Raw genomic sequence first — 14,546 nt, 5'->3', positions numbered from 1 at the left:
TCCCTGCCCCAAGAGTGTTTATGATGTCAAGGATGTGCTGCTTCTTGAAGCCCCCATCAGCTTTGCATGTTTTCTGTGGATGCATAAAATGCCACAAAAAGGATTTGATGATGATTATTACTCAGACCTGGGACATAGTCATGCTTCTGGACCAAGTGCCATGTAGGTCCTTTACTCTGGGTAGTGGTAGGCCAAAGTCTCAAGTGGGTTTTGTAAATTTGTAAATCTGGCTACGTGCCAATCCCTGGAAGGCCTTAGCGTTGCCCCTCTCTGTGGCATCCCTACAAATGTGCCTTGCAGAAGCACCCCTGTCTTTTGTCAAAGGAGCACACTGCCTTCTGGAGCAAGAACTATACTTTCCAAAGAGAAGATCATAAAACAAATGGAAGGCCAGCACCTCAGGTGAAGGGTTTCTGACCAGGCCTACCAGCTGGGAAAAAAGTATAAAAGTAATGTGCTCTGTCTGGGGAGGAATGTTTTTGAGCTGCCCTTGAATTTGAGAAGTGTATACCACATACCTAATGTATGTGTGGAATTTTCTTCGTGTCAAATATAAAAACGTCTAAGTCAAAGGAAACCAAATCATAACAGCTGTATCCTGAAACAGCAAGCAGCCATTCTTAACTACCATTTGGGTCTCAGATTCCTTTGATATACTCAGCCGAGGGGGGAAAATATGTATAGACACAAAACTTTGCAAATAATCCTAAGAAGCTCACAGGCCACCCCTACCCACTATGAAGAACTCTGCTGTATGTGATGGTCCTGGAGAGAGTAATTGAATGAAGTTTTTTTTTTTTTTTCCTTCTGGAGCAAAATACAAGCTCTACTGTAATCTTGTTCTGTAACCGAGACTGCAGGGAAAGCCTATTCAGCAAAGTCTCAGCAGACGATTTTTAGTTCAGAGTCTCCGTGAAATGATTCTAAATGTAAAACAACTTTCAGATACCATAGTTAGTCATTTGCTTTTTCATTATCCTTATGTCTTTTGGTTATGAAAGATAAAACAGTCATGTTAACACAAACCTATTCGCGGCAGAATAGATAGAGATAGATCTGGGTACTTAGGAGAAAAGCAGGGTAGGGGAATAGATTATAAAGCCGGCTCTGGAAAATAAGAGACATTTTTATTTAGTGTTTTCCTCATTTGACAGGTAAAACCTTTGGAGTTCTGGAGAATTTTGATAGAATAAGGCTGTGCTGTTTTAGTTAAAAACAAAATGAAAAGACACTAGTCCATATGGAGACAGTATTCCTCTGGTTTGCTTTTCACTACTGTTCAAGGGTAGCAGGCTAGAACAAGCTATGTGGGAATGTTTTGAGGGGATGCTGTGTTCTGGGCAGCATGCTAGGATCTTTACGTGTGGTCTCTGAACCTCTCTTGTACAACGGCAGTGAGGCCACCTTCCCTACCATGCTGTTTTGAAGAATGGAGAAACCAAAACACAAACCTAATCCTTGGGTGTGTTGTTCATTCGGTTGTTTTAAGTCACCTGCCATCTACTCACTCTTTTATTCAGAGAAGCCTTTGTGATTCCCAGATAGGTGAATTCTAAATTCCTCTATATTTTCTATCATTGGCATCCCTTTATTCTGGGAGTTAGAAATAAAGCTAAGGATTTGGGACCTATCACTCTACAGAGACAAAGAATTTTTTCAAAATTAGATAAATTTAAAACCAAACAATTCCTTGATTTTTGTTAGATCCCAAATCCTTGCCACGGCCTGTGAGTGCCTCTATGATCTGGGCCCACCACCTCTGACTCTGTCTACTTCCCCCCTCCTGGGAATGTGCCAGTCACGCTGGCCACTTCCTGAGTTCCCCAACAAGGCATACTCCTTCCTGTTTTGGGACCATGGTGTCTTTTCCCTTGGTTCTTTGCTTGGATGCTTTAAGCCCACCATATATGTAAAGTAGCTTCTTCTATTCACTAACACATCTCTTTATTGTACTTATCTCAGAATTAGGATTATCTGAAATTATGTTTTTCCCGTCTTCATTGCCTATCTTCTCCTTCTAAAATGCAGACGTCATGAGGGCAAAGACCTCGTTGGCGATCCAGTAATAACAAGCTCTCTCTATGTACTACATGTCAATAATGCCACGTTGCATGAAGGAATGGGATTCTGTCTCACATAGAGATTACACGAGGCAAACCAGGGGTTCTGGCTTATGATTCCTATTTGGAGATTTGTTCATCACAGCAAATGTTTACCCAGTGAGGAATAGAAAATGGTGGACATAGCTCATTAGATAGTTCAAGTGCTTCACATGTTCTAACTAATTTAATTCCTACAACCCTATGAGGTAAGTGTTGTTATTATTATTACTTCCATTTTATAGATGCAAAGGTTGTGGTATGGGGAGGTTAAGGAACTTGCACGAGGCTCCACAGAGAGTACGTTTGGAAGGAGGTATTTGAGCGAATGCTCTTTAGTACTGGATAGAAAGCACCCATGTGCCCAGCACTGGGTTGAGTGCTTCATATACATGATGTAATTTAGTCCGTGCTTTGACACCCTGAGGTAGGGACTGTTGTTATGCCTCTTCTACAGATGGGTAAGCTGAGGCTTGGAAAGTTTAAGCAACTTGTCTCAAGTCCCATCTTTGCTTAGTGATGGAAAAGGGACTGAATGTAGACAGTATGACTCGGAAAGCTATAATCGTAGGCATCTCCATTATATAGGAATGTGGATTGCTATTGGAGCACAGTGAATGTGAGGTTTTTGGGAGAGGGGTTAGTCTCCCCTACTCAGAGATTCCCTACTGGTGTAAAGCCAGGGTCTTCATTCCTGGGTTCCAGATTCACAATGAATATGTAACAGTCCAACTCAGAGAAATGAATAAGAGAATCAGAATTTGGGTTTTTTAAAGATTTTATCTATTTATTTGAGAGAGAGAATGAGATAGAGAGAGAGCACGAGAGGGAAGAGGGTCAGAGGGAGAAGCAGACTCCCCGCCGAGCAGGGAGCCTGATGCGGGACTCGATCCCGGGACTCCAGGATCATGACCTGAGCCGAAGGCAGTTGCTTAACCAACTGAGCCACCCAGGCACCCAAGAGAAGCAGAATTTGTACCAGTATAATACATTCCTTGCTTGTCTGTAAGGAATAATACAGTTAGCTGTAAGAAACGGGCATTTTCTTCAGAAAGAGCGTAAAAATAGGGTTTAGAAATCTGATAACTCTGAAAGGTCATTTTTGGTTTCTAAAATGAATCAGGACAGAAATATATATATATAATGTGTGTGTGTGTGTGTGTGTGTGTGTGTGTGTATAATCTCATATAAAATATATACATAAAAAATATAGAAACAGTAGGTCTCATTCTGTCCTGAGCTGAAATGCAGTGTATAAAGTTTAGCACTATTGATTTTTGAAACTTACCAGGTTTTCCTTTACACTGAGTACTTCCTTAGAGACTCCATTCTCAGTGGCAGAAGCCATCTGTAGGGATGGGGATGCTGTGGCTATATTTTGTCTGCTATCCAGTTCCATCTCCAGAGATAGGCATTATTAGCCACACATGCAAAACCAGTCTACTCACAACACAAGAGGGGGAGGTAAAATCCCTAGATTCCATGCGTTATTACCCTGGCTTCAAACAAAATATCCATGTGAAGGATTATGCTCATATGTGCAGAGATCAAACTTTTCTTCTTTGAAAAATTCCCTAAACCTACTGAGACCAGCTGATTCAGCAAGAAGAAAATGAGTTCAGGCAATGTTATTGAACTCTAAGATTCTAGCATTTTCACAGACTTGTATTACAAGTGCTGTTACCTACACAATCCTAAATGAGTCCACATGGGCCTATATTTGATGCTTACAATTACCCCAGTGTGTGGGCAGAACGGGTGTTATTAAGTCACTTTACAGATGAGGAAATTGAGGTTAATAGAGCTTAAAGAGCTTGCCCAAGGTCAAGCAGCTAATAAATAGCAGAGCCAATACCTGAACCAAAGTCTTTGGACTCCAAGTTACCTCCTTTTCTGCTGCCCACACCTCTCCCTTGCCAAAGAGAACCTGTTTATGGTGACACTGTAGGTTCTTAGCATCTCTCCTAAAGGTTTTCTTAATACCAGGTTGCTTCTAGAGGGTAGGACCTATGGGGACTTAAGATGAACTATCTTACTCAGTGCTCTGTGGACATCTGTTTCATTGGGTACCAAACCTGCCTACTTTAAGTCTTTGAAAGCTGTGAGTAGTATATGTGAGCTAGGACTAACATTACATGGTTTTCAGCTTTTCAAAGAACTTTTATTCGATTTCCTCTAGAACCTCCTGGCAGCTTCTTGCACGGGGTATGAGAGACACAGGTGCGGATGGCATTCTTACAGTGACTCCATTCTGTTTTTCCCTGTCTCCATGCTCTGGGATCCTGATGAGACTCTATTTCTCAAATTCATTGTTCTTTTATGAACCATGCTTCCCACTGCTCCAACTCTCATGGTTTCTTCCAGGTTTTGGAAACTGTTACCTGTACCTCTGAAACAAATAATACATTATATGTTAAAAAAAATAAAAAAAGAAGAAGATAGCAGGAAGGGAAAAATGAAGGGGGGGAAATCGGAGGGGGAGACGAACCATGAGAGACTATGGACTCTGAGAAACAAACTGAGGGTTCTAGAGGGGAGGGGGTAGGGGGATGGGTTAGCCTGGTGGTGGGTATTAAAGAGGGCACGTTCTGCATGGAGCCCTGGGTGTTATACACAAACAATAAATCATGGAACACTATATCAGAAACTAATGATGTAATGTATGGTGATTAACATAACATAATAAAATGAAAAAAAAAACGTTGCAGAATTTCTCAAACCCAAGTGTTTACTCAGAAAAATGGCATTGCAGAAAGGTGGCTTGGTAACTTCAGGTGACCATGCCTCTGAACCCTGGTTGTTAAGAGATTGGGTGATTCAGCACAAAGCACCCCGGCCAGCCTCAGGCAGTGAGGGAATGGGGTGCAGCCACACCCACGCTGCTTGCTTGTTCTTCCTGAGCCTAGAAGGCCTTTGGGTGTCCTGCTCCAGCTGGGCTGGCTAGTGCCGAGGCCTAACCAGTAGAAGGCAGTCACCGCTTAACTTTCACCTGGGTGGGAAGAATGCCATTTACTCACAGGTATGGGCCCTGCAAGTGTATGGTGGAATATATTTGAATAATCAGGCTTTCCAAAGGAAAGCAAAACAGACTCCTACTGATACACAAAATGCAAATAAATGCGACCAGTGTCTCTCTTCATCGTAGATATGTGAGTTTTGGATTTTCCCACAACGAAGGTCAGAATGCTGCCCCTCCGTCATGCTCTGGCCGTAGCTGTTGTCCAGATCTTTATCTTGTTAGAAAACTGGGCATTGGCCAAGAATATCAACTTCTACAACGTGAGGCCTCCTCTGGACCGTAAGTACCCGTTGAGTCATAGTTCGCGACTGTGGGGTCAGGGTGACTATTCAAAGTCCCTCTTTTCACCTGTCGTAACTTCACCCGCTCTGGAACATTTGGGTTATACCTAGAATAAACCAGGAAGTCTTCACTGCTTCCCTGGGGAGGGTAATTCATGGTGACGGAAGTTTGCTCCATTTCTTTAAAATGGTTTGGCTTTCTGCCGAAGTCTCAAAGGGGTTCTTGTTTAAAATAATCTCTTGAACACCGTTCCTAGGAATGGCTTAGCAGAGAAAATTCGGTGTTCTTTGTTGATCCCTTTGTCGGAGAAGGATATTGGCTGTAGGAAGTTTCTCCATAAATGATACATTCTTTCAAATGGTCATTAACAATTTTGGAACAGATTAGTTTGAAATTTGGAGGGAAATAACTACTTGGATTTTCATTAATATGCACAGTCGCCATTAGAAAGAAAACTTCCTCCCACTAATTATTTTAAAAAAGCAAGTATCAGTGAATATCATCTATAGGATAAAATAAATATATTTTTTTAAAAGATTTTATTTATTTTAGAGTGAGAGCGCACAAATGGGGAGGGGCAGAGGGAGAGGGAGAGAGAATATCAAGCAGACTCTGGACCTTATATACATATATCCTCTCTCTTTCTTTCTCTTCAGACAAGTAAAACTTCCGTGATACACTTTATTAGAGAAAGGTTGTTATAGATAACAGTTGTTTGGTAGAAATACCAAAGCCTGTGGTTCCCACACCTGGAAGAGCAGCAGAATCATGATATAAGACTTGAAACTACATATTCCTTGGTCCCTTCTGCAGAGATTCAATAGTCAGAGGGTGGGATGCAGATTATTTTTTTCTTTCCTTTTTCTCCCCGACCCCCTCTTCTTTTTAAAAAAGTTTTCCTGATACTATTGATGCACGCACATCCAGGTTTAGGAACCACTGTATTTATACTACTTTTTTTTTTTTTTAAGATTTATTTATTTATTTTAGAGAGAGAGAGTGGACACATGCAAGCAGAGAGAGGGGCAGAGAGAGGGAGAAGGAAAGAATCTCAAGCCAACTCCCCATTGAGTGTGGAACCTGATGTAGGGCTCGATCCCATGACCCTGAGAATATGATCTGAGCCGAAATGAAGAGTCAGACACCTAACCGATTGAGCCACACAGATGCCCCTAACTACTTCTAAATGAAGCCTATATCGGGACTCTTCTTTACGTTGTGCTTTTTTATTATTTAGGACATTGTATGTGCATGTGCATACATATATATATATATATATATCACACACACATTACACATGTGTACCACACATGCACATCTTGAACTATCATTTATTATACATTTCTAAATTGGTAATGATTATATACTAATAGCTTAATGACATGGCACAGACACAGTTTTCATAAAATCTAAATTATACATTTTCAACTTTCTAAGACTAAAACAATTTTATGACGAGAAAAAAACATCATTTAAAAAAATGAAAAAAGATATATTTGACCAACGTGTGGTCAGATTACTAGGATGGTTTGGGGTTCTCCTTGATCTTTATCTGTTTTATTCTCCAAAAATGGAAGAATTGAAAGTTTTACACAAGGCTTTATATCATGGCTTGTAAAGAAATGTCAAATTTATTATACCTTCAACTTCTTGCCCATTAAAACAAGATACAAGGTAGAAAAAAAAAAAGCATGAGGATAAAAAGGACATTCTCATTGCTTTCAGTCCACATTGCCAGCAGTCATAATTCCTGCTTTCTGTAACACTCTAGCCTGAGCATAAGAACCCGAGAATTACTACCATCCTTATATTAAATGTTACATTCCTGATTGAGGTCTAATGTTGGGATAATTGACATAATATCAAGTGAGATTGCTGTAATGGAAGTGCATGTGGATGGAGACTAGACTGATTTGATGGGCCAGGGACTCTACTAGATATTTTTATTGCAACCTCCTGTTTAATCTTCATGATTTCTCTGCATGTCATGGGGATCCACATTGTTAGTATTACTGTAAATATTATTATTTCTTGGAAACTAAAAATCACACAACTACTTAGTGAGAAGAGCAGAATTCAAGCTCATGTTGACCTGACTCTAGTTCTTCTCAGGGGCCACACTATACCAAATAATTGGTTCTGATACTATCCCCACCCTTGCCCGTTCTCTCAACTCCCACTTATTCCCCAGTTATAAATTGTAATGGAACGATATTTCAAAGTGGCTTGTGGAATCATTTTCATTACTCTCTAGTAGGTAAGTAGACAAAGTATTTTAAAGAAAAGGGAATAAAGAACATGCCCCAAGTCTGGCAGTTCCATCCAGCTCCCTAGCAACAACAATTCTCAGGATGATGGCGTGTACATTTTGTTTGATCTAACAAAAGTTGCTAATTTTGTGCCATCTTTGATGTTTGAAATTTTGTCCTTTGTAACCTTTCTGTATCACTGTGCATTTTTCTTTAAAGCTACGCCATTTCCAAACAGCTTCAAGTGTTTTACCTGTGAAAATGCAGGAGATAATTATAACTGCAATCGATGGGCAGAAGACAAATGGTGTCCACAAAGTAAGTGTGCTGAGTTTGGAAGACGCTCTTGTGATCATACCTCATTTAGTTCTCTCTTAACTGGCCCTGAGCAGACATGTTTTATATAATGGGATTAGCATATCAGCAGGCTGATGATGTTCTGTCTAAATCAGATTTTTTTTTACGAGACTATGCAGATTTTAGACTATTCTGAGAGTATTTGGAAACTGATGGCATACCCTCAATTTGTCGATGTGTGTGCCTCCAAGGATAATCTCTTAAATAATATTTATCAGGCAGAACAAATAGACCACAATATTGTCTAAGGCATCCTAAGAATTTCAGAAATGCTTGATGATACCTCTAGAAAAGTCATACGTACTGGCTAACGCAAAGAAAGGTTTTTATACTCTTGAGATACATTGATGCTTTGGTAACTCATTCATTCATTTGACAAACATTTGAATATCTTTTTTGTTTGCTTAGTTCACTGACACGTCTCTAGTGCCTAATCCAGTTGCCTGGCCCATACTAAGCACTCAGTAAATATTTGTTGATAGAATGAATGCATGCCTTTGATTAGGTGGTCAGGGAAATCTCTGAGGAACTAAGACCTGACTGACCAAAAACAGGGCAGCCACGTGGAGATATATAGAAAGAACATGCCGGGAAGAGGGAACAGCAAATGCAAAGTCTCTAGGAGACAAGATTTGGCCTCTTCAATCAACAGGAAGAAGACTGGCCAGTGAGGCTTCGTAGCAGATAGAGAAAGAATCTCATGGAAATAAGGACCGGGGCACACAGGATCTTCTTTTTCTGGTAGAATTTGGATTTCATTACAAATGTGATGGGAAGGTGGTAGGGTGTTACATGCTAGGGGAGCACAGGATTCTAGCTGTGTTCTAAAATACTGCTCTGCTGCCATGTGGAGCATGGGTGGTTGGGGACAAGAGTAGAGGGGGGGACACCAGGTGGGGTCTTTCATTGTCTTCAGGCAGGAGAAATGGCAACTGGGCCTAGGGTGGTAAGAATCGAGGGACAAGAAGTTCAATGATTTAATATATACAAACTTGGCGGTAAAGCAGACAGGATGTGCTGATGGGGGATTTGGAATTGGAAAGCTCTACTTAGAGCTGTAAGAAGACCAGGCTATTCAGATTTTAGGAGGTACTGGTTTTTTTTTTAGGTTTTCAGACTTAAAAGGCCAAGAAAAGCCATCAAACCAACCATCTTTTCCAGAGTTAAAGATTACCAGTTTTGGTCTACTATTACCTTGACTCTTTTGGAAATGTCTGTATCATATTCTATAAAGCAGTGAAATAGCCTTACTTCTTCCAGAGAAAGCCAGTGTGTGACACCAATAAATAGTCCACACGGCAGACCTCTATAGGGCCTGCGAATCTGATGCTGTAAATTAGCACAAACGGTTGTGACATCTACTTGGCAGTATTTGTCATGATTTCTTTTCAAAAGTAATTATTATAATTTTTTCTTGACGTTCTTTTACATTTCTGTAGAGTGACCCTAAATTGGGTATGTGCTTCTGCGTACATGTACATATGTTATGCATTTGGAGATGTGTTTCTACATTTTGCACAGAAATATATCTTCGTTACTTCATAGTTTTCAAGGTTGGCCAATGCTTTCTTTATTACCTTACTTCAGAAGGGTGGGTATCGTTCTTTCCCTGTTTGCTTTAAATTCCTCTGAAACATTCGGTGCTAAGAATTAAGACCATAGTCAATTGGGGCATTGATGTCCATTCTTGTGTTTTAACTTCACGGACTATATTATTTTGAATTACATCAAAACACTGTTCCCACTAGGTCTGTGTGTAACACTTCAAATTGTCATTTATTAATCAAAGCCATTTTTAATGGGAACGTGCATGGATATTTGGGGTTTTAGAATTTCACGTCTGTTGAAACGGATGGACAAAAGAGGAATCCTGCAGCTTTCTACCACCAAGAAAAAGTCAGAGATGAGAGAGGTGAAGCCCGCGGGCTCTTCCAGGTCCCCCCTGCACACCTGACTCTTTAAGAGCTTGCCATGGAATAACCCCCTCATTCCAGTGTGCATGATGGAACATTCTTGACTGTACTCCAGTCAAGCCCCAAAGATACTAACCATCTGGAATTCTAACTGAGGGTGTAATTTTGTACAATTTGCCACTATTTAGGAGAGTGATAGTCAACCATTTCTTAGGGTGAACAGGCTCACAGCTATTGTTCTTTGTCATCTCAGGTTTCCTTTCCCCTTCGAGTTTTCCTTCTGTGGTCTGTCAGTGTTGTGAAGAGCGGTTCTCTGTGTAACAGGATATGACAAGAATGACATGTCTTGTTTTATTTACCCTGGCTTCTGTTCTGACTTTCCAGGGCTGCTTTAGCACGGGTGACATTTTATAGGAACACACACAGCTACCAGTTTTCAGCTCCCCTTTGTTTGAAGTCTAAGTTGAAATGCCTTTCCAAAACATTATAGTCGTTCCTTTTCCTTCCGAATGTGGAAGTCAACTACTTGTGTCAAGTGCCCTACACCATCATCTGATTTAGTACTAAGTATGCCGAGAGGCAGAATAGTGTTCTGGTGAAGAGTACAAACCCTAGAAAACTGCCCAGGTTAGAATCCTACCTTCCACCACCTTCTACCTAATGTAACCATGGGCAAGACACTGTGCCTTTGTTTTTCTTGATCTGTAAAATGATATTAATAAGACTTGTCTTAAGCCTTATTGTAAGGGTTGACTGAGTGAATACATGCTAGAGTGCCTAGCTGGTGGTATCCCCTCAGTATGTGTCAATATTATTTGAAGTTTACAACAACCCTATCAAAATGTCAGCATACTTGTCAACATCATTTTATTCAAAAGTAAGTGAGCTTGAAGGACCTAATGGGGCTCACTTGTAACTGAGGCAGTTCTGTGAAGCCAAGGGTTCTCCGTATTAAATAAGTTTTCCTCCCATTTTATGGGATTGCTGCTCTAGTCCATTCTCAATAAACTAAGGAGCATTGCACTGGCCTGAGATCACTATAGAGAGATGCAAAACTAAAGCAGAAGTTCCTCGGATATTGAATGAAATCACTTTCTTTAAAAGTAGTAAAACGTGAGTGCTTAAAGCCATATGGAAAGTTGTAGAAATGAGCGAGCTGTGTGGCAGGGAGGGGACAGAGACAGTTAGAGTTAAGAAAGGGGAGAAAAATGGGAATACTCAGGAAAAGTCAAACACTATGGGAGGATTAGAGCGTGCGTAAGAACTGCGTGCATCAGGAAGGTGGTCTTGATGTATACTTTAAAGCACCTGCTTTTCATTTACCACATATCTCTTAGTAGACAAGAAACAAATGCTGAATAATACACCAAGAAGTGCTCTAACCCATTGCATTTTACATTTACACCTTTCATTCCATAGAGTCCTAGAACCCATGCTTCAGAGGGAGGGAGACAGAGATACAGGCACTTTGATATGAAATAGCAGACCTAAGGTCAGCTTTAGAGGGCACCAAAGGATAGGTGTCCACTCCTGCCATTAAACCTCTTGCCTAGAAACCTAAGGATTGTCCTGAATTTTAGTCCTGTCTGAAGTGAATGTTGAGCCTCTCTTTTGCAATGTGAAACGTGTGGTTGCCTTTTTTTTTTTTTTCTTCCTGCCTAGATACACAGTACTGTCTGACAGTTCACCACTTTACCAGTCATGGAAGAAGTACATCCATTACCAAAAAATGTGCCTCCAGAAGTGAATGTCATTTTGTTGGCTGCCACCACAGCCGAGATTCTGAACATACAGTAAGGAGTGTGTGTGTGTGTGTGTAAAGTTACTCTCCTGAGGTTTGTTACTGTTGGGTAGTTATACATTATGGAAAGGCAGGAAGGATAAGTGAGATTTGTGTACATGTTTACTCTTTGCGGAAACACTCCCTGACAGGGATGCAACAGAGACCACAGGCTCTTCGTCCTTCAAGAAAAAAATAATGTCACTAGAAACAAATACTAATTCCCAAACCACACAGCTACACCCTGGACCTCGGACTTCAGGTAGATTGAAGTCGGCTCTGGAAGCCCAAGACCAAACCACCCATGAGAGAATGGCAAACACTACAGAGCCCAGCTCATGTATTTTCTCTATGGCCAGGTATCACGGGGCACACTGGCCGGTGAAGCTGGAAGGTGGAAAGAGGGAAATGGGGGAGTCCTGGTGTCACCCCCACCTCTGCTTAGATGAGGAAGTGAGAGTCTGAAAGAATCTGTTTAATAGGATGAACTATGGATAGATTTTAGATCACCTGATCTCGATTTTATCATTCTAAATGAGCCGTTTTCCTCTTTTATATGCCTGGAATTCTGAAGTGTTTGTCAAAAAAAATTACTTGAAAAGTGTGTGAATTTCATGAGATTTTAAGAATTTGATTTAGTTTATGTGTACAGAAAGTGGTTCTGACACCAGTGGCTTTCTGCTCTGGCTCCATAGGAGAGTCACCTGGGGAGATTTCATAGCTATGTTCATTGTCGGGGGTGGGGTGGGGGGGGGAACATCCCAGATCAGCTGAAACAGAACTTCAGGGTGGAGTCTTAGGCATCAGCATCTTTCCTTTTTTTAAAGCTCCCCAAGGAGATTCTCACGTGCAGCCAGGGTTGAAAGCTGCCAATAAAGGTACTTCTGAGTCGCTGCCCTTTTCTTAGCTAGCCAGCCTGGACGCCTCTATGAATGGCTAGCTAGGTTTATCAGGTTGAAGCATTGTTCCAGGTATTATGACAGGAGATTGCCTCCCCTGAAAAACATCTTGTGCTGTGAGGGGACAAGCCTTTTTCAACCACCCAGCAGCCATAATTAGCAAGCCATTGCTGCTGTAACAATAGGAATCAGGTGCTAGTATAGACAATAGAGAGTCATTATTATCCCCTAACAAGTAGTACCGAGAAAGAAAATCAATGAGCAATCCAAAAGGTTCCTAGCTTTCATTTTTGTTTCAGTGTTTCTCCTTACAAACCTTAGATTTGTTGACTCAATCAAGCAGTCTTATTCAGTTTCCCTTCCTCTTCTTTTCCTTGCTTATACTTGGCTTGCTGCAGATAAATCACTGTTAAATGAAGAGACTGTCAAGATAGTCCTTACTTCCGGGTCAGTCGGGGGTGGGGGAGAAGGTACTCAGGGGGCCTGAGTGTCTCGTAGACTGGATGAGCTGGTTAACTCTAAAGATTTTTATTTATTTATTTATTCATTTGAGACACAGTCATAGAGAGCATGAGCAGGGGGAGAAGCAGAGGGAGGGGGGAAGCAGGCTCCCCACTGAGCCAGGAGCCCGATGTGGGGCTCGATCCCAGGACCCCGGGACCACAACCTGAGCCAAAAGCAGACGCTCAACCATCTGAGCCACCCAGGCACCCTGAGTTGGTTAACTCTAATTCTACCTAATCTCAGTGCTGAAGAAGCTTGATTTTGTGGCTCTTTGCTTCACCCTTCCCTCTCCTTCCCATCACTCACCCTCTTTCCCCTCTCCTCTTGCCTTTGTGACAGGAGTGTAGGTCTTGCTGTGAAGGTATGATCTGTAATGTAGAGTTACCCACCAACCACACGAATGCGGTCTTCGCCGTGATGCACGCGCAGAGAACATCTGGCAGTGGTGCCCCCACACTCTGCCTACCAGTGCTTGCCTGGGTCTTCGTGCTTCTGCTGATATGAGGCCACTGTTCCTAGGAGAGGCAGAAACTGCCCCATGAAGCACCGGCCACGAACTGTGTGAACACAACATTTGAGCGAAGACCAGTCTCGCACTTGGAGAGTGCACCTTGGACCCCAAAGCAGAAGCCAGTTGTTTGCTGAGCTAAAACACTCCTGCATCAGGCCACAGGATTGAGGGAAGGGGACATGGCAGGAACTGAGAGGATCGCCACAGGCTTCCTGGCCAGAGGGCCTGCATTTTGTCACTTCCGCAGGGAGGAGCCTGCCCAGCATCTGCAACGGGCGCGTGGCGGTAAGCCTGTGGTGTTTCTGCCTGCCCAGGCCGTTAGCTGAAGGGACACGTCGACCTCAAGACTCTTTCGGAAGCTGCTGGGTCAGACCCTCACGTTGCTGTGTGTGATTAGCTCAGTGTCTCTATGAAATCTTACCCTTCCCCTGTGAGAAAGCAATTTCCCCACCAATGACATAGTCAATGAGAAAGGCCACTAGCTATAGGAAGAAAACTTCCAGTTGAACTAATATGAAACCCATTTGCTCATGTGGGGGGAAATAAAGCTTTTAAATTATACAGTGTAGAATCCATGCTTGTATGTGTTTCTTGATTGACCTGGCGACCTTGGATAAAACATTTACCGGTGTCATAAAGGAGGTCACTGAAGTTATGTTTCCATGCACCATAGGTGATATGTTCTGGCTTAAATTATAAACTTCCATGCCCAAAGTGACCTAGCTTTCTCTTTTTGGAAAGGACACTTCTTCGGATGTTAAATGCGAATTAGTGAATTGAGAAGATCAGGAAGCCTTCCTGATGCAGAAGGATGACACCTCCTCCTATGATGCACCCTCCCCAGTAGCAGCTTAACTTCAAAGAAACTGGCAAGAGGGCCCCTCCCCCATACGGTCAAGTTTTCTCTGAATGTCAGGGCCACCAAGTGACCTT

At 41.9% G+C, this 14,546-nt stretch overlaps 1 protein-coding gene across 1 annotated transcript; it reads left to right on the top strand.

The window, feature by feature from the left end:
- Positions 1–5,279: 5,279 nt before the first annotated feature.
- Positions 5,280–13,606, top strand: LYPD6B (LY6/PLAUR domain containing 6B). The gene is made up of 4 exons (XM_028113033.2): positions 5,280–5,397; positions 7,869–7,967; positions 11,582–11,712; positions 13,442–13,606. The coding sequence occupies exons 1-4, from the start codon at positions 5,283–5,285 to the stop codon at positions 13,604–13,606; spliced, it is 510 nt and encodes a 169-aa protein (XP_027968834.2). The 5' UTR covers positions 5,280–5,282.
- The last annotated feature ends 940 nt before the right edge of the window (positions 13,607–14,546 follow it).

This window comes from Eumetopias jubatus, unplaced genomic scaffold (assembly GCF_037043125.1).
Source record: "Eumetopias jubatus isolate StellerSeaLion01/CBP00866 unplaced genomic scaffold, mEumJub1_p1.0 scaffold_3, whole genome shotgun sequence".
Lineage (NCBI taxonomy): Eukaryota > Metazoa > Chordata > Mammalia > Carnivora > Otariidae > Eumetopias > Eumetopias jubatus.
Note: the sequence above shows the minus strand (reverse complement) of the source record. Positions and strands in the feature narration are given on the sequence as shown.